This window comes from Balaenoptera musculus, chromosome 3 (genome assembly GCF_009873245.2).
Source record: "Balaenoptera musculus isolate JJ_BM4_2016_0621 chromosome 3, mBalMus1.pri.v3, whole genome shotgun sequence".
NCBI classification, from domain to species: Eukaryota; Metazoa; Chordata; class Mammalia; order Artiodactyla; family Balaenopteridae; genus Balaenoptera; species Balaenoptera musculus.
In genome coordinates this window covers 161,716,553-161,738,378 of record NC_045787.1, presented here as the reverse complement: position 1 = coordinate 161,738,378, position 21,826 = coordinate 161,716,553, and the positions used below count along the sequence as shown (strand labels likewise).

At 48.4% G+C, this 21,826-nt stretch overlaps 1 protein-coding gene across 10 annotated transcripts in view; it reads left to right on the top strand.

Moving 5' to 3' along the window:
- CACNA1A (calcium voltage-gated channel subunit alpha1 A) overlaps positions 1–21,826 on the top strand; it is a 310,161-nt gene that overhangs the window by 218,495 nt on the left and 69,840 nt on the right. For 9 of the 10 annotated variants that reach the window (XM_036847444.1, XM_036847442.1, XM_036847438.1 and 6 more), the window contains 8 exons: positions 2,962–3,074; positions 4,323–4,435; positions 4,585–4,716; positions 5,010–5,082; positions 6,909–7,026; positions 7,163–7,230; positions 10,907–11,013; positions 12,716–13,519. In XM_036847444.1, the coding sequence (XP_036703339.1) occupies positions 2,962–3,074; positions 4,323–4,435; positions 4,585–4,716; positions 5,010–5,082; positions 6,909–7,026; positions 7,163–7,230; positions 10,907–11,013; positions 12,716–13,519 (1,528 nt within the window). The remainder of the gene's footprint in view (positions 1–2,961; positions 3,075–4,322; positions 4,436–4,584; positions 4,717–5,009; positions 5,083–6,908; positions 7,027–7,162; positions 7,231–10,906; positions 11,014–12,715; positions 13,520–21,826) is intronic. The other variant, XM_036847445.1, reaches the window with a different exon arrangement.

The following is a 21,826-nucleotide window of genomic DNA, read 5'->3' as shown; positions in this document are numbered from 1 at the left end:
GGGTGCATTGGAAGAGAGACAGAGAGAGTCAGAGACTGCAAGACAGCCAGATAGAGACAGAAACATACATGTGATTTCTAGGTGCATCTCTGGGAATCAAATAATTTATGGTTGAGAGATGGGGGCACATTAGAGATAAAAAAGTGACCCATATGTTGTACCCATTTTCTATCCTCATTTCTGACTCTCTGCTTCTTCCCTTTTCTTTCAAACCTTCTGCTTCTTTCCCCTTTCCTCTCCTGTCCTTTTTGACTTCCTTATGTCTGGGATTCATTCCTAGAAGATACCCTCAAACAAGTGTGAAAACATCTTGCTCCCTCAGTGGGTACCAGGATTTCCAAGGCTTTGCCCTTCTGGGCCTATTCCCAGATTTCAGGAATTAATATGAGATAGTATCAAAACTGATGACCAGGTTGGGGGAAAAGAAGCAGTGAAAGGTGGGGAGACCTCTGAGCAGGATTTAAAAAGTAAAGAGCTCTGAGGAATCAACAAGAGTAATGGCTGGACAGTGAGGAAGGCAAGTGGATACCTTGGCTCTGGCTTATGGGCCCCGAGTGAGGGCTCCCCAAAACCTTTTTTCCTGCTGGCTGCCCCCCTCCTACATCTACTGGCTTGTCTGACTTAGGTCTGTAGATTCTCTGCCCTTCTGACCTGGTTCAGAATTAACCCAGACAACCATTGGAGAAGTTGAGTCTTCAGCCTAGAGAGGCCTGGGAGCCTGGTCCAGGTCATTGTCTCCTTGTAACCCTCATTGTTCCCAGTCACGTTGGCTGACACCCCCCCCCCCAGGACACTCCCCAGGGGCCAGTTCTCCTTCCGAGAGCCCTGACCTAGTTCCAACCTTAGTAATTGCATTTAGTCCCCCTGGAGTCACTTATAAATGAGGACTATTTACTTTTTGTCTTAACCTCCTCTCATAGCCTATTTTTAATCTCCCATATTCTCCCCACTAATCACCTTGCTCTATCTGTCCTGGTTCAGGAACAGGGGGTTGGGACTTCCTGCCTGGGGCCTCTGTGTCTGTAAACGTCCTTTAATTATCAATTTCCAGTTGAGAAAACTGCAACACAGAGAGGTTAAGCAACTTGCCCAGAGTCACACAGCTAGTTAGTGATGTAGCCAGGATTTGAACCCAGAGTCCAAGCTGTATCTGATGGTACATCCCTGCCCTGATTACCAGGTAACCTGGGGTCTTGATGCCTGCCCTGCCCCTAACTCTCCGTGTGACCTTGGACAAGCTCTTACCATTGTCCATCAGTCAAACACATCTTCAGTTATAAGGCACTCTTTTATTTTTATTTTATGTGCCACTAAGAAATAAAACAATGCTGCCATCTTAACTAGGACATGCCAATTTTAAGATACACCCGTTTCGGAGATGTCAAAATGTGAACAAAAATATGTGTCTTGGAATCAATGAAGTGTAGTCGTTTCTCTGGGTCTCAAATTCCTCTTCTGTACTTGGTGGAAATTGGATTTGATGACCCTGAAAGTTCTTCCAGACCCACTAGTGCTACAGATAAGTAATTCTCTCAGGTCTTGTGCATCACCAGCTATCATATTCCCATGGTAACCGGGGAACAAGTATCTTGGAAACTCTTAAGTTCTCCCAGAGTTACTTCTGGTGGTTCTTGGAATACACCAGATGTTATGGACAGATTTCCCTTGCTGACATTTTGGTCCCAGGGGCCCTGGAGACCCTAGAGTTTCCCTCAGACACTAGGAGCTCCCTGGAGTCCTAAAACTAAGGGAAAGTTTCAATCAGGAATGAGTGGGAAGGACCTTAACAGTCAGTTCAAACCACCTCTTAAAAGAATGATATAACAGGGAATTCCCTGGTGGTCCAGTGGTTAGGACTCTGCACTTTCACTGCTGAGGGCCCGGGTTCAACCCCTGATTGGGGAACTAAGATCCCACAAGCTGCGCGGTACAGCCAAAAAAAAAGAAAAAGTAAAATCACAAAGAACTAGAAAAAGATCTTACACCATTAAAAAAAAGAATGATATAACAAATACCCTTGACCTTCAAACAGAGTTAACTATGTGACCAAAATGGAATTCTTGGAGGTTTGGGTCCTCTGTCTTCCCTTTCTGTATGCTTTCTTCCCCTCAGAATTCCTCCTTACCTCTCCTTCCCCTCCAGTAGGTGACTACTCATGCCCTTCCTGACCCCTCAACTTCCTACCCCACCAAGAAAGCCATCTCAGAAAAGGGACTGCTATTAAACGTTTCTTTGCTGGAGCAAACAAATAACCATGAGTTACCTCTCCCCAAGGTATTTGCACCATTATGCTTTCTCACCAAAAAACAAAAGGCTTTATCTTGCATCACGACTTTCAGACATCAGCAAGACAGGATTTCCAAGGGACGTGAAGTTCAGCGAAAAGCCATGCCTTAGATTAGTTGCCTGTGGTGCTCCAACTAAGTCCCCAACACAAGGATTACAAATAGAACACTGTCATGATTTCTATTTCTATTATTCCTTTGGAACTCAGACATATAAAAGTGGTTTAGTCATAATTCTTAGATTATGACATGCTGGCATTATGGAACCACTTTATTTTGTTAGTTATCCAATTAGTCAGTTAGCTGTTAGTCAGTTAGTTAATTCATTCATTTGTTCGTTTTAAAAACATAGTAAGATGTATAAAATAAACAACAAGGACCTACTGTATAACATAGGGAACTATATTCAATATCTTGTAATAACCCATAAGGGAAAAGGATCTGAAAAAGAATATATATAAAACTAAATCACTTTGCTGTATACCTGAAACATTATAAAGCAACTGTACTTCAATTTAAATTTTTTTAAATTAATTAATTAACTTTTTAAAAAAAAAATATAGTAAGCACCCAGGAACCCACCAGCCAGGGTTACAATTAACAGGAATGTCAGAGCCACCTGGAACCTCCCCCCACAGATCTAACCTCCTCTGTTTTCCCCCCCTCTCCCTTCTAGACTATGCAGAATTCATTTTCTTAGGACTCTTTATGTCCGAAATGTTTATAAAAATGTACGGGCTTGGGACGCGGCCTTACTTCCACTCTTCCTTCAACTGTTTTGATTGTGGGGTAAGTGGTCTGGTTTCTAAGGATTTCAGTTCTCCAGCTCTAGCTTAGAATGGCTGACACCTGGGGACATCCAAAAGACAGAAGTAGGATCACCCCTGGATATGAGAGACTCTGCTGAATGCAAAAGGAATGAAAGGACAATCCCAACTTCAGCAAGGATACAGAGCCCCTAGAACCCTCCTCAACCACTGCTGGTGGGAGGGGAAATTTGTGGACCCTTTTTTGGAAAGTAGGATTGACCTGGCGATTCCACTGCTAGGGATTCACCCTAGAGAAGCTCACACAGATGCCCAGGAGACACATACAAGAATGTCCTGAGCAGCCTTGCTAGTCCCAGACCAAACGACCCAAATATTCCTTTGCAATAGAGTGGATAAAGTTGTGGCCTAGCCACATAATGGAATTCTCTGAACCAACGAGAGGCAACCAAAAACAGCCACACCCATCAGCCGCATAATACTGCACAAAAGGAAGCAAGACACCGACAAAACCAGTCTATGCAGCATGATTCTGCTGATGAACGTTCAGACGGGTAAAACTAAGCTATATGGATTACGGAGGATCATTGAATGCTTTAAAAAGGCAAAGACCTCGAAAACATTATGATAAGCGAAAGAAGCCAGACATAAAATAAAAGGTCACATATTACATATTTCCATTTATATGAAATATCCAGAACAGGCAAATCTCCAGTGACAGAAAGTAGATTAGTGGTTGCCAGCGGCCAGGAAGAGGGGGATGGAGAGTGGCTGTTAATGGGTCCGGGGTCTTCTTTGGGGGGGTGATGGAAATGTTTCAGAACTAGAGGGGGGTGATGGTTATACAACATGGTGAATGTACTAAAGGCCACTGAATTGTGCAGTATTTTAAGTTAACCATTCTGGTTAATTTTATGTTATGTGAATTCCACCTCAATTTTTTAAATGCAAATGGTTAAAGGAAATGGTTAGCATAAAATTCAAGGTGATGGCTATGTCTAGGGGTCCCTGGAGGCTTTCAGGCTGCTGACGTGTCTTATTTCTCGACATAGGTGGTGGTTTCGTGGGCATTCGCTTTGTACTCATGTGTTTCATGAATTCTTTGTGCTCATCAGCTCTTAATAAGTTAAAAAAGAGAAGGGATGAGAGGGGTCTGAGACCCTCACCCTGATTCTATTTGAGGGTGGGACGTGGATTGGGTTCCTGCAAGGTTCAGACCCAGGGCACGTTTGCAAGGAGCCTGGACATAAGACCGGGTCCTCTGTTCTAGGTCATCATCGGGAGCATCTTTGAGGTCATCTGGGCCGTCATAAAACCCGGCACATCCTTTGGAATCAGTGTGTTACGAGCCCTCAGGTTATTGCGTATTTTCAAAGTCACAAAGTAAGTCTTTGGGGTTGCCTGGCATCCCGATGGGAATGGGGACGGGGGCCAGGGTGGGGCCACCTCCACCATGTTGGGAAGGTGGGCTTAGCTGCTGCCACCCTGGCCCAGCCTGACCCCCACCCCCCAACCCTGGCCTCTGTTGACAGGTACTGGGCATCTCTCAGGAACCTGGTCGTGTCTCTTCTCAACTCCATGAAATCCATCATCAGCCTGTTGTTCCTCCTTTTCCTCTTCATCGTCGTCTTTGCCCTTCTGGGAATGCAGCTCTTTGGTGGCCAGTAAGTGCTCGGCAGATCCTCTGACTTCTGCTTCCCTGGGGTCCAGCCCGGGGCCTCCCACCCCCAGGCACCTCGCTCAGTGCCTCCAGAGACCCAGGCCCACCTGCATCACACAGTCTGCCCTCCTCGTGACCTGGATGCCCAGTGCACTCACCCAGATGGGTGGGTCCCTGGGTACCACGCAGGGTGTCCTTTTAGGGGACGGAGATACTGCCCTGGAAACAAGATACTGAGCCAAGCCCTCAGAACACCTGAGGTGGGACCCACGTGAAATGTCTGTGTCCTCTCTGCAGGTTTAATTTCGATGAAGGGACTCCTCCTACCAACTTCGACACCTTTCCAGCAGCAATAATGACGGTATTTCAGGTACAACCTTCACCCAGCCCCATGAATGCAGGGCCATACAGGGAAGCACCAGAGCTCGTCAGGAGGCAGAGGGAGCGGGGAATGTGGGCAGGAGCCTTTACTGTGGTTTCCACAGGAAGAAATGGGCAAGGCACATTAAGCAGGCTTAGGATTGGCTAGTTTAAATAATTTCAGCAGGCCCTGGAGCTGTCCTGAGTTGTCTGGTACCTGACCCTGGGCTGATTCTGGCAGGAGAAGGTTGGCCCTGATTGTAAGAGCCCAATAGTGGAGATGGTTGGGAGTGTGGGCTCTGGATTGGTTGGTTTGCATTTGAAAAGCACATTCATGGGCAAGTTGGTTACCATCTCTAAGAATTAGCTAGTCCTGACTCCCCCCAGGGTCAACAAGGCCTCCCACATATGTCAAAGCATCAGAATATAGAAAATAATAGACATGGATAATACACCATCCTCCCCCAGATTGGAAGACACCCCAATCCCATATTCCAAGGCAAACAGATTGACCCTGGGTGGTCTCCCCAAACCAACTTCTGTACCCAGGTAGGCACATGCCCTGAGGTTTGGAACTGGCCTAGCTGGGACTTCCAGAGCCTTTCCATGTGGGTTCTGTCTCTTTAGGGGACAGAGAGTTTATGGAAAATGTGACTTCACTCCCCTCTTCTCCTGGGGGAGAGGTAATTTCTAAATGAGACCCCTAGACAGGGGCTTGGAAAGGGAAACCATCCATGAAGTTCTGAGCCCTCACATAAATGATTATTAATATTAGTAATCGCCATCCATATATCTTCAGCACAAGGGTTCTTGCCCAAGAAGGAGTCTGTCCCCCAAGGTCACCTAGAAGTATCTGAAAACATTTTGGGTTGTCACAACTGGGGGTGTGGGGGGATGTTACTGGCATCTAATGGGTAGAGGCCAAGGATGCCGGTCAACACCCTACATTGCACAGGACGGGAGGAAGTCCCAAATGTCAGTAGTACCAAGGCTAAAAAACCCTGCATTAACAGATTAATGTTTTGGGAGTTCTTTCACATTTACTTTATCCTCATGGAAATAAAACAAAGGAGGGAAGTTGGATATTTTTTAACGACTGTGTGGATGCTACATACATATCCCTTTAGCCCTTCCCATACGCATCCGCACACCTTCTATTTGCCAGCGCCTGTGTCCCTTTACCTGAGGCTTCCCCTGGTCACCAGTACCACCACCATCACCACCCCCAGACACAGCAGTCCAGAAGTACCAGTGAATATACGGCAAGAGAAATTTATTTCTCACAGTTCTGGAGGCTGTGGAGGTCCACAATCAGGGTGCATGCAGGGTTGGTTCCTGGTGAGGACTCTCCTCCTGGCTTGCAGACGGCCGCCTTCTCACTTCTCTCTCACGTGGCAGAGAGAGAGAGAGAGAGACCAAGTTCTCTGGTGTCTTTTCTTATAAAGGCACTAATCCCCTCATGAGGGCCCCACTGTCATGTCTTCATCTAATCCTAATTCCCTCCCATCTCCAAATACCATCACACAAGGGTTTAGAGCTTCAACATATGAATTTAGGGAGTACAACTCAGCCTATAGCAAAATCCCCTTATCACATCAGGGAAGATGGAGTTACAGAAAGATTGTGACTCCTGCAGGGTCACTTTTTCCTAGAACAGGCTGAGAGCCCCTCAATGCAGGGACAGCCCTTTCCTCTTGCAAACAGATGAGACCCTCCCCACCCAGAGACAAGGGCCGAGGAGGGGCCCACACGGCAGGTTCCGGCTCCACAGCTGCATCTCCGAGGGGCCCAAGGTTGAGAGGGGGGTTGGCTGTGTGTTTCTCCCTCCCCTTTCAGATCCTGACGGGCGAAGACTGGAATGAGGTCATGTACGACGGCATCAAGTCTCAGGGGGGTGTGCAGGGCGGCATGGTGTTCTCCATCTACTTCATCGTGCTGACGCTCTTTGGGAACTGTATCCTCTGTGTGGGGAAATGGGGACGTGCCCGGGCCTCAGGGAGAGCAGATTGGGGGGCACAAGGTGGGGGATTCAGGAGTCCCAGATATCAAGGTCCAAGTGGCGATGCTTTCCCTGACTCCCACGTTTGCAGACACCCTCCTGAACGTGTTCTTGGCCATCGCAGTGGATAATTTGGCCAACGCCCAGGAGCTCACCAAGGTGGAGTTGGTGGGAGAATGTTGCTGTGGCAAAGTTACCACCTGCTCATGGCAGATCAGGACCGTGCCAGGTGGGGGTAGGGGCTAGGGTCAGAGCTTTTGCCCTGGATGCACTGTACCAGGGAGAAAGTGCCTCCTCCCCCACCCCCAAAATAGACTGTCCATAATCAAGTGGATTCTACAGCAAAGGAGGGGGGCTAAGGCAGCAGGGTTTCTACAGGAAACAGATGGCAAACTCCACCAGAGTGCCCATTTACAAGGAGTGGGCAGTGTCAAGGGACTTCCAAGGAATGCAGCAGCCTCTAGGATAGCAGGCACTGTCACCACCCTAAACCCGAAAGGAGGGGACAGATGGAGAATAACCCAGACAAGGTCCTGAGGCCCAGTGTGTGTGTCCCTGTGAGCTTGGGAGCTGGCTGGATTTCATCACTGAGTGGTAGCAGTAAAGAATTATATGTGCTCATGGTTCCAGGCATTGCTGTTTTCTCCCTTTTGCAGAAGGGGGAACTGAGGCTCAGAAAGGCAAAATCACTGGCCCCAGATGGGATGATAATATCCGCTACTATTTAGAGCATCATGCTATACATGTCAGGCGCTCAGCACCGTTCTTGACACACAGGAAGTGCTCAATAAAGGGAGCCTTTGTAAGTCACTTGGCATGAGCAGTCACCTGGACCTAGAGCTCACATTTTACAGAGCTGGTAAAGGGAAGGCTAGGATTCGAACCCAGACTTGGCAAGTTCCAGAACCTAAGTCGTCTACCCACACACCCTGCCAGCTTTCATTTGAGCCCCAGCTGAGCAGGTAATGATAAAAATAAAAATAACAACAACCAAGGAAAATGTGATTGCCCCTCTTGTATGCCAGACACCAGAAAGCATAAGAGGTAGGGAGTTACTGTTATGCTCATTTCACAGATGGGAAAACTGGGGCCCGGAGAGGTTGTGACCTCACCACATATCTAGGAACTGAAAGAGCAGAGGTGTGACCCCTCAAAGAACAGAAAAGAGAGAAGAGTACAGGAAATGAGATCAGAAGGGAATTGGGGGGATGGGTGGTGAGAACCATCCATGTGAGGAGAAGTCCAGTTTTCATTCATGGTCAGTGATATTGGATTATCTGGACAAAACCTGGTTCCAGATGCCCCGTAGGGCAGCCTTGGACTCCCTGGGACTCAGGTCCACCTCAGCTAGTCATAGAGGAGGCAATATTGCTTTCAGTAACACAGCTCACACCCCTGGGATAGCCCACAAGCAGAGCGGCTGGGAACGGTTGTACAGGTTGTGCACTGCACGAAGGAAGCTGGGCACCTTTTTGCAATTTGAGGGGAGGGTGTCAGGAACAAAGGCATCTTAGGAGCTAGCGGTCGTCTGACCTAAGCCTTTCGCCAGCAGCCTCATCACATTAAAAGAATGTGTGCAGAATCATTCAGCCTAGGAGGTCCAGGCCTGGGACCTGCCTCAGCTTCACAGCCCCATCCCCAGTGCCTCGAGGTGTTCAGGCCATGTTCAGGGAACTGAACTGAACTGAGCAGACTTTGCCAACCCTCCATCTGCCAGCCTTGGCAGGAGGGAGAGAGACTTTCCTGGGCCCAGCTCTGACTGGGGGAAACGGAAGTCTCCACCACCCCAAGCACACAGCCACAGTCCTGGCCACCATGGAGCTGGCTGGCGTCAGTGCTTCAGGGGCTGTTCCAGCCATGATCTCATCCAGGTTCCAAGACCTCATCCTCAAGGGCCATCATGGGGGAGGAGATACCTCAGGAGGGTGGGAGAAGGGGAAGGAGAAAGCTCATCTCCTGTGATGTGTCTTCCAGACCCTCATTCTTTCCTTCATTTATGCCACAAGCATTTCTCAGGCATTTAATATGTGGCAGGGACCCCACTAAGCCCCTTATGTGGTTGGGTTTCTTTTTTAATTTTTTTATTGAAGTATAGTTGATTAATAATGTTGTATTCGTTTCTGGTGTACAGCAAAGTGATTCAGTTATACATATATATAATTCTTTTTCATATTTTTTCCATTATAATTTATTACTAGATATTGACTATAGTTCCCTGTGCTATACAGTAGGACCTTATTGTTTATCTATTTTATATATAGTAGTAATAGGTTTTCATCTCAGTTAACCCTCACAGAAAACCTAGGAGGCAAATTCTCTGATCCCCATTTTACAGATTTTGTCATTCATTGAAAAGCATTTGGGAATTCCCTCGTGGTCCAGTGGTTAGGACTCGGCACTCCCGCTGCCAGGGCCCTGGGTTCGGTCCCTGGTCACGGAACTAAGATCCCACAAGCCGCAGCGCGGCCAAAAATAAATCAATCAATTAAAATTGAAATTAAAAAGGAAAAGCCTTTATTGAGCATCTACTGTGAACGGGGTCTAGGAGCCAGGGACATGGCAGGGAACAAAACAGACAAATCCCTGCCCTCGTTGATATTCTAGGGGGAGAGATAGATGAGAAAGAAACTTGTCAGATGGTGATAAGTGCTAAAGAGAAAAATGAAGTGGGGAAAATCGAGGAGAGTTGAAATTTTAGATGAAGATTGTGAGGCACAGAGAAGTTAAGAGACTCGTCCAAGGTAAGCAGAAAGTGAAGGAGCTGAGATTTGAATCCAGATGGGTCCAGAACTTGTGCTTCTAACCACATGCAACGTTGGTTAAACTTGAGCGTGTTTCAGACTCAACTGGGAGCTTATTGAAAATGCAGATTCCAGGGCCCAGCCCAGGTTCTTCAGGAGACCTGGGAATCTGCATTTGCAGTGTTTCTTAGGCAGGTGGTCCAGGGACTCAGCTCTGAGAAATGCTGGGTGTGATGCCAGGAGGAGGGGAGGCCTTGGGAGAGCAGGGTGGCCAGCGGGGTCCCACCCCTGTGTTGTCACTGACAGAGAGTGTCCTGATCTGACCATTTCTGAGGTGGTAAGGTTGCTTCTTGCCCCAGACAGCTCAGCACAGTGGGAGAGGTGCCCTGCCACCGCATGACCTTTTTTATCGGCGGGTTCATCTCTGGCCATTTCTTTCTTGTTGCTTTTTCTTTGCTTTTTCTTTGTTGGCTTTTCTGTTTTACTAATGAGGCCCTGCATGAAGGCTGAAGAAGGATTTAAAGCCCCAAAACGTCTTTTTCTGTGTGTATTTTTAAAACATCTTCCCCCATCCTCCTCCTCTCTGAACCTAACTGGCTGAGAATATAAGTTCCTCTCCTGATTCCCCTTCTGGAGGCTGTTGGCAGTGCATGGGATGGGCTGTGGGATGCCAGATTTTTCTGCACGTGGGGGCTTGTCAGTGTTCTTTAAAAGTCTTGGTTCAGAGAGCTTAAATGGCCCAGGAAGTAGAGTGAGAGGAAAATCTTTGCATTAATTTCCAGCTCATTGAGACAGGGTACAGAAAAATTTCCATTGTGGGAAGGGAAGGGAGTCTTTCTCCGTTTCTTCTGACTGTGTGTTAAAATAGGGTTAATAATGAGCTAGCTATTGAGCCTGTACATAAAGGGGATAGCAGTATACTCAACTGACGGGCGTCCTTTCCAATCACTGGGCCTCGGCTCTGTTTGGCTGACACCCAGGCCACACCTGTTTGTAAATATCTGAAATGTTGCCCCTGGTTAACAATAGGGTCAGAGGTGAGGCCCCAAGGCCCAGTTCATGTTTTGTGAACAGGGATCACATGTGACTTTTAGGATGAACAAGAAGAAGAAGAGGCAGCCAACCAGAAACTCGCCCTCCAGAAAGCCAAGGAGGTGGCAGAAGTGAGCCCTCTGTCTGCAGCCAACATGTCCATAGCTGTGTAAGTGCCCCCAACTCCGGTATGCTCTCTGGGCTCCTCACCCTCTGCACCCTCCCAGTCAAGGATTTGGGGGGCAGGGAGCAGTCCCTGACTGGGTTGAGCTTTAGGAAGAGGTGCTTCTGCCCTCCCACCCACTTTCACTCAAGAAATAATTAATAAGCAGGTACTATGTGCCAGGCACTCTTCTAGCTGCTGGGAATACAGCGTTAACAAGAGGTTGAGGTTTATAGGGAGGGCTAGGGGTGGTGAGAGTTATGATTTTAAGTAAAGTTGTCAGGGAAGGTCTCACTGAGAAGGTGACAAAGCCTGAAGAAGGTGAGGGAGGAGCTCTGTGGGGGTCTGAGTGAAGAGCATCGCAGGCAATGGGAACAGCATGTACGAAGGCCCTAAGGCAGGAACGTGCCTGGTGTGTTTTGGGAACACGAAGGAGGCCAGTGTGACTGAAGTGGAGTGAGTGAGGGGGGCGAGTGGGGGGAGGTGAGGGCGGAGAGGTGATGAGCAGATCAGGCAGGGCCTTGTGGGCTGTAGGGAGGACTTAGAATTTTGCTCTGAGCCAGGTGGGAGACATGGAGGGTTCTTGAGCTGAGGAGGGATAGGGAGGGACTCAGGTGCTCACAGGTACCCTTTGGCTGCTATCAGGGGAGCAAGGGCAGGAGCCAGGAGACCAGGTTGGAGAAGACTGCATTGTTCCCTGCAAAAGAGATAGTGGGGGCTGGATCAGGGTGGTGACTGAACAGGTCATGGATGTAGCTGAATTCTAGACAGATCATGAAGGCAGAGTGGACAGAATTTGCTGGTGGACCAGAGGTGTTAAGGTGGTAAAGAGTTAAGGTGTCTTGATTAAAGATTCGTTAACACAGATATTCTGAATTGCACCTTTGTTGGGTAGTCCTGGGATTTTGCGTACTGTGGGGCGGTGCATAATGGGACAATGGGGAGGGGGCTTTCTTTCTCAAAGTGCAAGGAGATGGCTGTGGAAGGGGAGCCCAGGAAGGTACATGCTCAGGCAGGCAAGCCTATAGAAGTTGATGGTCTGTATAAAACTATCAATACACATAGAACCCCTGGAAAAATCTGTGTGCTCCAGGCAGGGCTTCAGCCCAGCCAGCACTCCCAGCCATGACCCCACTGGTGTTTTGCACCAGTGGATAGATAGGTACTGTCCCAAGATTCCCAAGCGCCCGTGTCAGGGCTTCCAGAACCTGCCCCAGGTCAGTGTCCATTATGATTGGCTGTCTCAGAGGTTAAAATATTTTGAACATCAGGACAGCCCCCAGAGGCCATGTGCTAAAATTTGAAGAGGAACAGAGAGGTCAGTGGGGACATACACCTGGGCTGAGACCCCCATTAGACCTAAATGCCCAGCCAGGCCAGGATACCTTACTGGAACAAGACGCCCATCTGGGCCAAGACGCCTGTAAGGACGAGACATCTGGCCGGGTTGAGTTTTCCACACAGGTTGAAACACCTAGTTAGGCAGGGATACCCAGCCAGGCCATGATACCCGCCTTGACAGAGATGCCCACTTTGGTCAAGATGCCCATCTGGGCCAAGGTACCCACCCGGGCGGAAATGCCCACCTGGGGCAAGACACCCACCAGGGTGGAGATGCCCACTTGGGCTGAGACGCCTGTTAGCCCGAGAGGTCCATGCAGGCCACAATGCCCAGCAGTGCCCTAACCCCTGCGCCCTTCCGTTGCAGGAAGGAACAACAGAAGAACCAGAAGCCCGCCAAGTCCGTGTGGGAGCAGCGGACAAGCGAGATGCGGAAGCAGAACCTGCTGGCCAGCCGGGAGGCGCTGTACAACGAGATGGACCCGGACGAGCGCTGGAAGGCCTCCTACGCCCGGCACCTGCGGCCCGACATGAAGACCCACCTGGACCGGCCGCTGGTGGTCGATCCCCAGGAGAACCGCAACAACAACACCAATAAGAGCCGGGCGGCCGAGCCCACGGTGGACCAGCGCCTCGGGCAGCAGCGAGCCGAGGACTTCCTGAGAAAACAGGCCCGCTACCACGACCGGGCCCGGGACCCCTGCGGCTCCGTGGGCCCGGACACCCGGAGGCCCTGGGCGGGCAGCCAGGAGGCCGAGCTGAGCCGGGAGGGGCCTTACGGCCGCGAGTCGGACCACCACGCCCGGGAGGGCGGCCTGGAGCAGCCGGGGTTCTGGGAGGGCGAGGCGGAGCGGGGCAAAGTCTGCGACCCGCACCGGAGGCACGCCCACCGGCAGGGGTGCAGCCGGGAAAGCCGCAGCGGGTCCCCGCGCACGGGGGCCGACGGGGAGCCCCGCAGGCACCGGGCGCACCGCAGGCCGGGCGACGAGGGCCCAGAGGACAAGGCCGATCGGAGGTCCCGGCACCGCGAGGGCAGCCGGCCGGCCCGGGGCGGCGAAGGCGAGGGCCCAGACGGCGCCGAGCGGAGGAGGCGGCACCGGCTTGGCCCTCCGCCCGCTTACGACGGGGACGCACGCAGGGAGGACAAGGAGCGCAGGCACCGGAGGAGGAAGTAAGTGGAAGCGATGACCATAGTAGAAATGATAAGATGAGGCAAAGTGGCACCTGCTGGATACCTGGTACTCTCCTGAGCCACTCATTTCAGCTTCTTGACAGCCCCCTCGTCATGGCCCCATTTCACAGATGGGGAAACTGAGAGTTGGAGCTGACTTGCCCAGGTAATACATCTAATAAGTGGCCTTGAACCCAGGTCATCTGGCGCCAGAAGCTGCAAACTATCAAGCCCTTGTACGTCTCAGGGAAACTCTACAAGAACTTTCCCCCAGAATTATACAGCTCTTCCATGTGCTTGCTGTGTGGCCTTCGGCAGGGACTTCGTGTCTCTGGGCCTCAGTTTTCACAATCTGTAAAATGGAGATAGTGGGGTCTAATTTGGTCATTGCTCGAATTAAATGATGTAGTATATGCAAAGGGCCTGAAAGAGCAGCTGACACATAATAAGTGCTTGGGAAATTTAGACCCTTTTTAGCTGTTATTGAGTCAATCATTTTTCACCTGATGCTATTCCTGGGGGGTTGGAAAAGCCACTCTGGGCCCTCAGAATTGAATGAAGAGCAGGGTTCAAGGCTTTTGGCGGCATCTCCAGGCCAACACCTCACCCAGTCAGAAACGACACCCTGTTTTTCATAACAATATTTTGTAACACTCCTTAGAAAATCCTACGGTGATTGTACATTTAGGAGCCCAAACAACTTACATGTGTTATTTCATTAATTAACGTCCTCTTAGTCTTCTTTTTTTTTTTTTTTTAATTTTTATTGGAGTATAGTTGATCTCTTATTCTTCTTTTATTATATATCACCCGCTACTAGGGCATCCTTTTGATTTTTTTTTTTCTTTTTTTAAAAAAACCCTCTTGTAAGTTCTTTGTGTTTTCTTTTTTCGGCATTAGGTATTCTTTTTTTTTCTTCCACTTTTATTGAGGTATAATTGACAGGCAGCACAGTATAAGTGTAAGGTGTACAACATAATGATTTCATTTACATACATCAGCACCATATTAATTTTTAATGATGTGTTTAAATGCTTCTGTTACATGCCGTATGCACTAAGCTAGCACTTCTCAAAATTGAATGGGTGCACGAATCCCCAGGGATCTTGTGAAAATACGGATTCTAATTCAGTAGGTCTCAGGTGCAGCCTGAGGTTCTGCATTTCTAAGGAGCCAGTGCTGGTCCAGGGACCACACTTTGAGTAATGAGACCCTAGAAGACAGAGTGAAGCAATTCTGATGCAGACACCTGTCCACAAAATCACCATGAATGAGACAGGTACAAATGCCAGCTGACTCAGGGTGCAGGCTACTCGAATAACATGAGGGAGTTACCATCAGTGTTGAGATGTTCCAAAATGGTGAAGTTCCGTATGAAATAGAGTCTACTCTTCCTTTAATTTGTCCAGTACTTGCATTCTGGGAAGATGCGATGTATATTTAAAACATGCAAAAAATACTTTATGCTGATACATAAAGCAGAGTTAGGTTGAAACAAAAGACTCAGATCATTACAAGCAGAGTTTTCACCTGTGTGAGGGACATTAGAGAGTCATGAAGGAGAAAGGATAATTCTTCCTCGGTGGGACTGCCCTGCACGTGGTAAGATACTTATATACCTGCCTCCCATTTCCTAAATGCCCACAATGCCCCCCATTATTATGGCATTAGGTCTCCACATAGCTCCGCAACAGCCCCCTGAAGACCATTGTTTCTGAGAAAGGAATAGTGTTCTAGGCTAAGAACAGCATGTGTAAAGGCCCTAAGGTAGAACAGCAGGAGGCCAGTTTGCCATTTGGAGGGTGAGGAGAGAGTGGCAGACAAAGAAGTTGCAGGGAGTGTAATAGGTCAGCAGAGCCTTGAGTCCTCCCAGGGAAATGGGAGGCCACTGAAGGGATTTTACGTGGAATAAAGTGTTTAGCACAGGACTCCATAATTAAGAACCAGTGGATCACTGGTGGTATTTTTTTTTTTTTTTTTTTTGGCCACGCCACGTGGCATGCTGGATCTTAGTTCCCCGACCAGGGATCCAACCCCTCTCAGTGGAAGTGAGGAATCCTAACCACTGGACCACCAGGCAAGTCTCCTGGTGCTATTATTTTAATACTACTAATATTACTGTTATCATCCTTGTATTATATCTACTCCTATCGTTGAAGGAAGAAGGATGACAGGGACAGAAGGGCAGCACAGCCTGGTAGTCAAGGGCAAGGCTTCTGGAGCCAGAGGTCACACTGCTGCCCCATCACTTCCCAGCTGTGTGACTTACAGCTCCTGTCACTTCCTCTCTCTGGGCCTCCGTTTCCCCATCTGTAAAGTGGGAATAAGAATGCTACCTACCTCCTAGGGTAGGTGAAAGGTTCAAATGAGTTAATACATGCAAAATGCTTTAAATGGTGCCTGGCTTATAATAAGTATGCAGTAAGTATTAGCTATTATTAGTATGAATATTATTATTATTCAGTACTCAGTAAATGTTAACTATTTTTCACAGTAGCAGTAGTAATAAGCATTCGATAAGTTTTAGCTATTACTATTATTATTATCATTATTACTATTAAGACACTTGCATCATAGACTAAAAAACAAAACTTTAGATGCATAGCCTTTTGTTTTGTCCACTCAAACTCCTTCTTTCTACAGATGGGGAAACTGAGGCCCAGAGAGGGAAAGGGATTTCCCCAAAGGCAGCCAGCTGATAGCAGTAGTGTGATAAGAACCCAGCTTTCCTGAATTCCACAGGTGGCCCCTGCTCCCCCTCCTCTCCAGAGGAACAAAGTACCTCCCCCACTTCCACCCCCAAATCTGCACCAGGAGGGTACTGCCCACTCCTTTATTAATAGATGTGTCGAACACCCTGGCCAGGAGAGGCATTATTCATTTGGCTGATAAAAAGGTTCTCATTGGAAATAAAACTTCATGAAGATTCGGGCACTTTTCGAGAAAAAAAATCCAAGACAAACATGCGCCGTGTGGCGCAGCCAAAAAAATAAGAATGGCGAAGATAAAATTTTATTCAAGTACGTAACATACTAAAAAGACATTTCAGTTCTGTATTATGACAAAGCCAGTGGCCCTTAACAGGCCTGCCTCACACATTTCTCCTCTTGTCCTTCGTTAAGCCTCTCCCCAGACACACTCTTGTGTTTTGATTCTCCAGAGCATTGATAATAAATGGAATTGTTTTCTTTCCATTTCCCCTGTCTTCCCCCACCATTTCTCCCTTAATGTCTTCCACTTCAGTTTTCCCAGGTTTACATGTCCCCCACCCTGGAAGCTTTCACTGGCTCACCCCAGTAAAAAGGGGGTAGAGCACGCTGTGTTTTGTATCATTAAACAGTCGCTAACCCCTGACCTCCCACACCAGGTGGCTGAACCCAGTGTCACCCCAGGGGCACCAAAGTGAGGATGGAGCTTTCTCTGACTCCCAGTAAAAAAATCTGTGGATTGCAGGGTATCCACCACTCCCTGATAGCTGGGCAGTGCCTCCTGCTAGATTTGACTGAGCAACGGGACCTTTTGCAAGACCTGCACCACCCTAGAATTAATATCTCGGCTATTTGCACACTAGTTCCAGCTGCTCTCATCACCAAGACAACCTACTCCCCAAAAGGAGCAATAAGAGAGATACTGGACTTCTGAGCCTCACAGTTTATCCAGCATGGGGTGGAGAGGAGAGGCTTCATCCCTTAACACCCTGATTCTTAACAGCACCCCCAATTTGCCTTAGCCAGTCTCAGCACCTCCATTCCACGCACACCAAGTCATCCATTGCCCCACTTTCTTCACTGAGTGGTGCTGTAGCTTCAGATCTCTAGGGCCAGAGTCCACCTCAGCCCTTTCCCAGCTGGATAACAGCGGGCAAGTGCCTTTGCCTCTCTGGGCATCATCTTCCTCATCTGTAAAATGGGCCTGATCCTAATAGCACCTCAGATGGTGATTGTTGTGGGGACTAAATGAGTTAATATGTGCAGGTCCTAAGGATAGTGGGGACACAAGCACCATCCTCTGAATTTAGGGACCTGAGCATGCCCCAGGCAAGATGTCCATAGCCCTTGGCAGAGGGATGCTGAAGTGATTAGCTGGCGAAGGGATGCAGTGCAGGACAGGCATTATGCAATCAGCTGCCTATTCCGGGCAGCTGACGGCAGATCCCCAAGAGGGAAGGGGGAAGGGGCCTGACTTCAAAGTTTTCTGCCGCTTTTGAGTTCTCCTTGGAGACACTTGGAAATAAAACTTCCTGGAGATTGACACTAGGCCTCTGCAGGCTGAGCTTGTTAAAACTCCATTGCAAACAGAGCCAGCAGAAGAAACAAAAGCAAGACAAAACAAAAGACCCTCAGATCCCCTTTCCATCCGAACAAGGGGCTCTTGGTCCATGTGTGAGGCTGTCCCTCTAACAAAACGTATGCCGTGATCTCAACTGCTGTGTTATTTAGTTCGGTCTCTCTAGAGGGTGACCAAAAGATTCAGATTCTCTTTGAAATGATAACTTCACGGAGCCTGCTTTTTGGTAGAGCTCTACTTAAAAGAATATACAAAATGATGAGAAAATATTCCCAGCCAGCTTTTCATCTGATGTACATGTGCAAAATACATTCACCCCATCTCAACATCCCCAAAAGTCTTACCCCATCATCAGCTCAAAAATTCCAAATCTCATCATCTAACTCCAGTATTGGTAAGACTCTAGGTATGATCCATTTGGGGGCAAAATTTTCTTCCATCTGTGGACCTGAAAACTAGAAAACAAATTATCTGCTTCCAAAACACAAAGGTGGGACAAGCACAAAAATAGACATTCCTATTCCAAAAGGGGGAAATTGGAAGGAATAAAACGTCTCTGGTCCCCAGCAAGTTCTAAATCCAACAGAGAAAACTCCATTCATTAGGTTTCCAGACCTGCGAGCAATGCTCTAGCTCTCAGCTCATTCACACATTTATTCTTCACAGGAACTCAGCGAGATTATCATCCCCATGTTATGGGTGAAAAACAGGCTGAGTAAATCACCGGTGGTCACATAGCAAATAAGCTCCAGGATCTTCACTTTAGTCTCCATGTTATAGAGAAGGTTCTACTACTATGATCCCCAATTTAAAGATGAGGAAACCGGGACTTCCCTGGTGGCACAGTGGATAAGACTCCACATTCCCAATGCAGGGGGCCTGGGTTCAATCCCTGGTCAGGGAGCTAGATGCCCACATGCATGCTGCAACTAAGAGTTCGCATGCCACAACTAAGAGTTCGCATGCCACAACTAAGGAACCTGCGAGCTGCAACTAAGGACCCTTCCTGCTGCAACTAAGACCTGGTGCAACCAAATAAATAAATGAATATTTTTTTAAAAATTGAACAAACTCTGCTAAGATTTAAAAAATAAATAAAGATGAGGAAACTGAGGCTCAGGGAGGTTAATCAAGCTACAGAGGATCCCACAGCTAATAAGTGGCATTGGTGAGACTCAAACCCATGTCAGTCTGTCAATCTAGAACCTGCTCGGGCTTCCCTGGTGGCGCAGTGGTTGAGAGTCTGCCTGCCAATGCAGGGGACACGGGTTCGAGCCCTGGTCTGGGAAGATCCCACATGCCACGGAGCAACTGGGCCCGTGAGCCACAACTACTGAGCCTGCGCGTCTGGAGCCTGTGCTCCACAACAAGAGAGGCCGCGATAGTGAGAGGCCCGCGCACCGCGATGAAGAGTGGCCCCCGCTTGCCGCAACTAGAGAAAGCCCTCGCACAGAAACGAAGACCCAACACAACCAAAAATAAATAAATAAAAATTAAAAAAAAAAAATTTTAAAAAAAAAAAAAAAAAAAAAAAAAGAACCTGCTCACATGACTGAGAAGTGAGGAATTTGCCTGGACCTGCCCTTCTCCCTCTGCGGCCGCAGGGACACAAGCCTGAAAATAAATTACCTCATCTCTCTTCTGCTTGCTAAAAACACCATGGACTTTTGCAAGTTAAAATGCAAAAATAAAACAAGAAAGAGGGTACTGGTGGCTTAGCCAGTGGAAGGGCCTCCAGGGGAGGCCAGCTTTTTCTTTTTTTTTAATTATTATTATTTTTTATTTGAAGTATAGTTGATTTACAGAGCCCAGCTTATTTTAAATTTTTAAGTGTTAGGTAGATTTAGGGTTACAGATTGGGCCTCAGGAAGCAAGCCTATGCTGTCCAGGGGCTTTGGTTCCTGCGATTGTACCTAATCTCCTGGGTGTTCGATGAATGGATACAATCTGAGGGCTGTCTTTTGCTCACTTCTGGTCTCTTGAGTGAGTGTGTGATGGCGACAGCCTGACAGAGCCATTTTCTTTTTTTAAATTTTTATTTATTTATTTATTTATTTGGTTGCAGCAGGGAGGCTCCTTAGTTGTGGCACATGGGCTCCTTAGTTGCGGCAGGTGGGCTCCTTAGTTGTGGCTCGCGGGTTCCTTATTTATGGCATGCGAACTCTTAGTTGCAGCATGTGTGTGTGATCTAGCTCCCTGACCAGGGATTGAACCCAGGCCCCCTGCATTGGGAGTGCAGAGTCTTATCCACTGCGCCACCAGGAAAGTCCCACAAAACCATTTTCTAGTATGCCTAACTCACCCTCTCCGGGCCTCAGTTTCCTCATCTGTGTAATGAGAGCAGTAACAATTCAGGCCTCATAAGATTGTCCCAGAAGTTAATGAGTCAAAATAGAAGAGAGGCTGGCTCACACTATTGGAGGTTGCAGTGAGTGCCAAGGATTCCCTGCACCCAGCAGCTGTGGGCTGAGCCTCCTGGGAGATCTCAAACTGCTTAGTAAGAGAGCTGCAGTGTCAGGTGGGGGTTAGTATGGGTGCTGGAACCATGTGGTCTGGGTCCAAACTGCCTCTGCCGGCAACTGACTGTGTGGCCTTGGGCAAGGCCCTTCGTGTTTCTGGGCCTTGGTTTCCTCATCTGTAAAAAGGGAATAACAGTACTACCCACTCCCTGTGGTTATTCTAAGGATTAGATGAGCTGACGTGTCAAGGCTGGCACACAGCAAGTACTCAATATGTGTGAGCTCTTATGAGGAGGTGTGGAGGGCACGGGATACAGAATTGGGGGGTGCCTTTAAGAAGAGCCAGAGGGGTAAGTCTTGGACTGCAGAGCCCTCTGGAGAGAGGAGTCGTTGAGATTATAAACTACAGATGTCCTGGGGTTTCCGGGAAACAGACTTTGCCGGGGCCAGTGCCCAGGGATGGGGGAAGAATGATGGGGCCTCTTATCTGAGGATCGAGGGTCCAGAAGAGGTGTCTGAAGGCAAACAGAACAAACTGGGCGTCAGGTCCACACAGATCCATGCACAGGCAGGCAGAGCTGGGACCAGCCGAAGACACAAGAGTGAGTAGGGCCTGTAGCCACCCTCACCGAAGCCAGGGCTCCTGGGGGTCTCTGACAAGCTGGCGGTGAGCGTGCAGATGGGAGAAGGCAGGGGTTGATGGCAAGTCTAGGCCTGTGGGACTTCTCCTGGGCCTCAGTGTCCTTATCTGAAAAATGGGGACACTCATTTATCATTTGACAAGAAGTGACCAGGCATTTGCCATGTGCCAGGCCCTGTTCTGGGCACTGAAACCACAGCTGTGAACAAGACAGACAAAAATAAACCCCTTGCCTTGAGGCGCTGACGTCTCAGTGGGCATTGAGGTCCGAAAAGCTAAGCAAGGACCTTTAACTTTTTCCTCTCCTTCTCCAAATGCACTGAGCACTCAGACTCTTTTCTTCTCATGTCCATCTGCGTGGTGTTAATTATTTGAGTCACTGAGGCACCAAACCCCTACCCACCTCATCTCTCCCACTCTCCCCCTTCAGCCATACCAGCCTCCTGAAACTCAACAAGCTTATCCCCACCTCATGGCCTTTGCACTGGCTGTTCCCCCCGCCTGGAATGCTTTGCCCTCCACACTTGTATCCCTGTGAGAAATTACCTTGTTCATTTACTGGTTGTGTAGCCTTGGCAAGAGACTTAACCTCTCTGAGCTTCAGTTTTCTCATCTGTAAAATGGTGCTAGTAATTATCCCTCTTAGGGCTAAGGACGAAGGGGTTATTACAAGGCAAGTGTGTTACTGAAATGTTTGCTGTTATTATTTCTATTGTTATTTTTTATTATGTTAATGTACATATATTACCTGCTTTCCCTAACTGGAATATTGGGAAGGGGCATTCTTACTACAAGCATTTAAAGCCATGAGGCAGGGAATCCCGTGGCATTCCAGTGGTTAGGACTCCACGCTTTCACTGCCGAGGGCCGGGGTTCAATCCCTGGTCAGGGAACTAAGATCCCCACAAGCCACATGGCGTG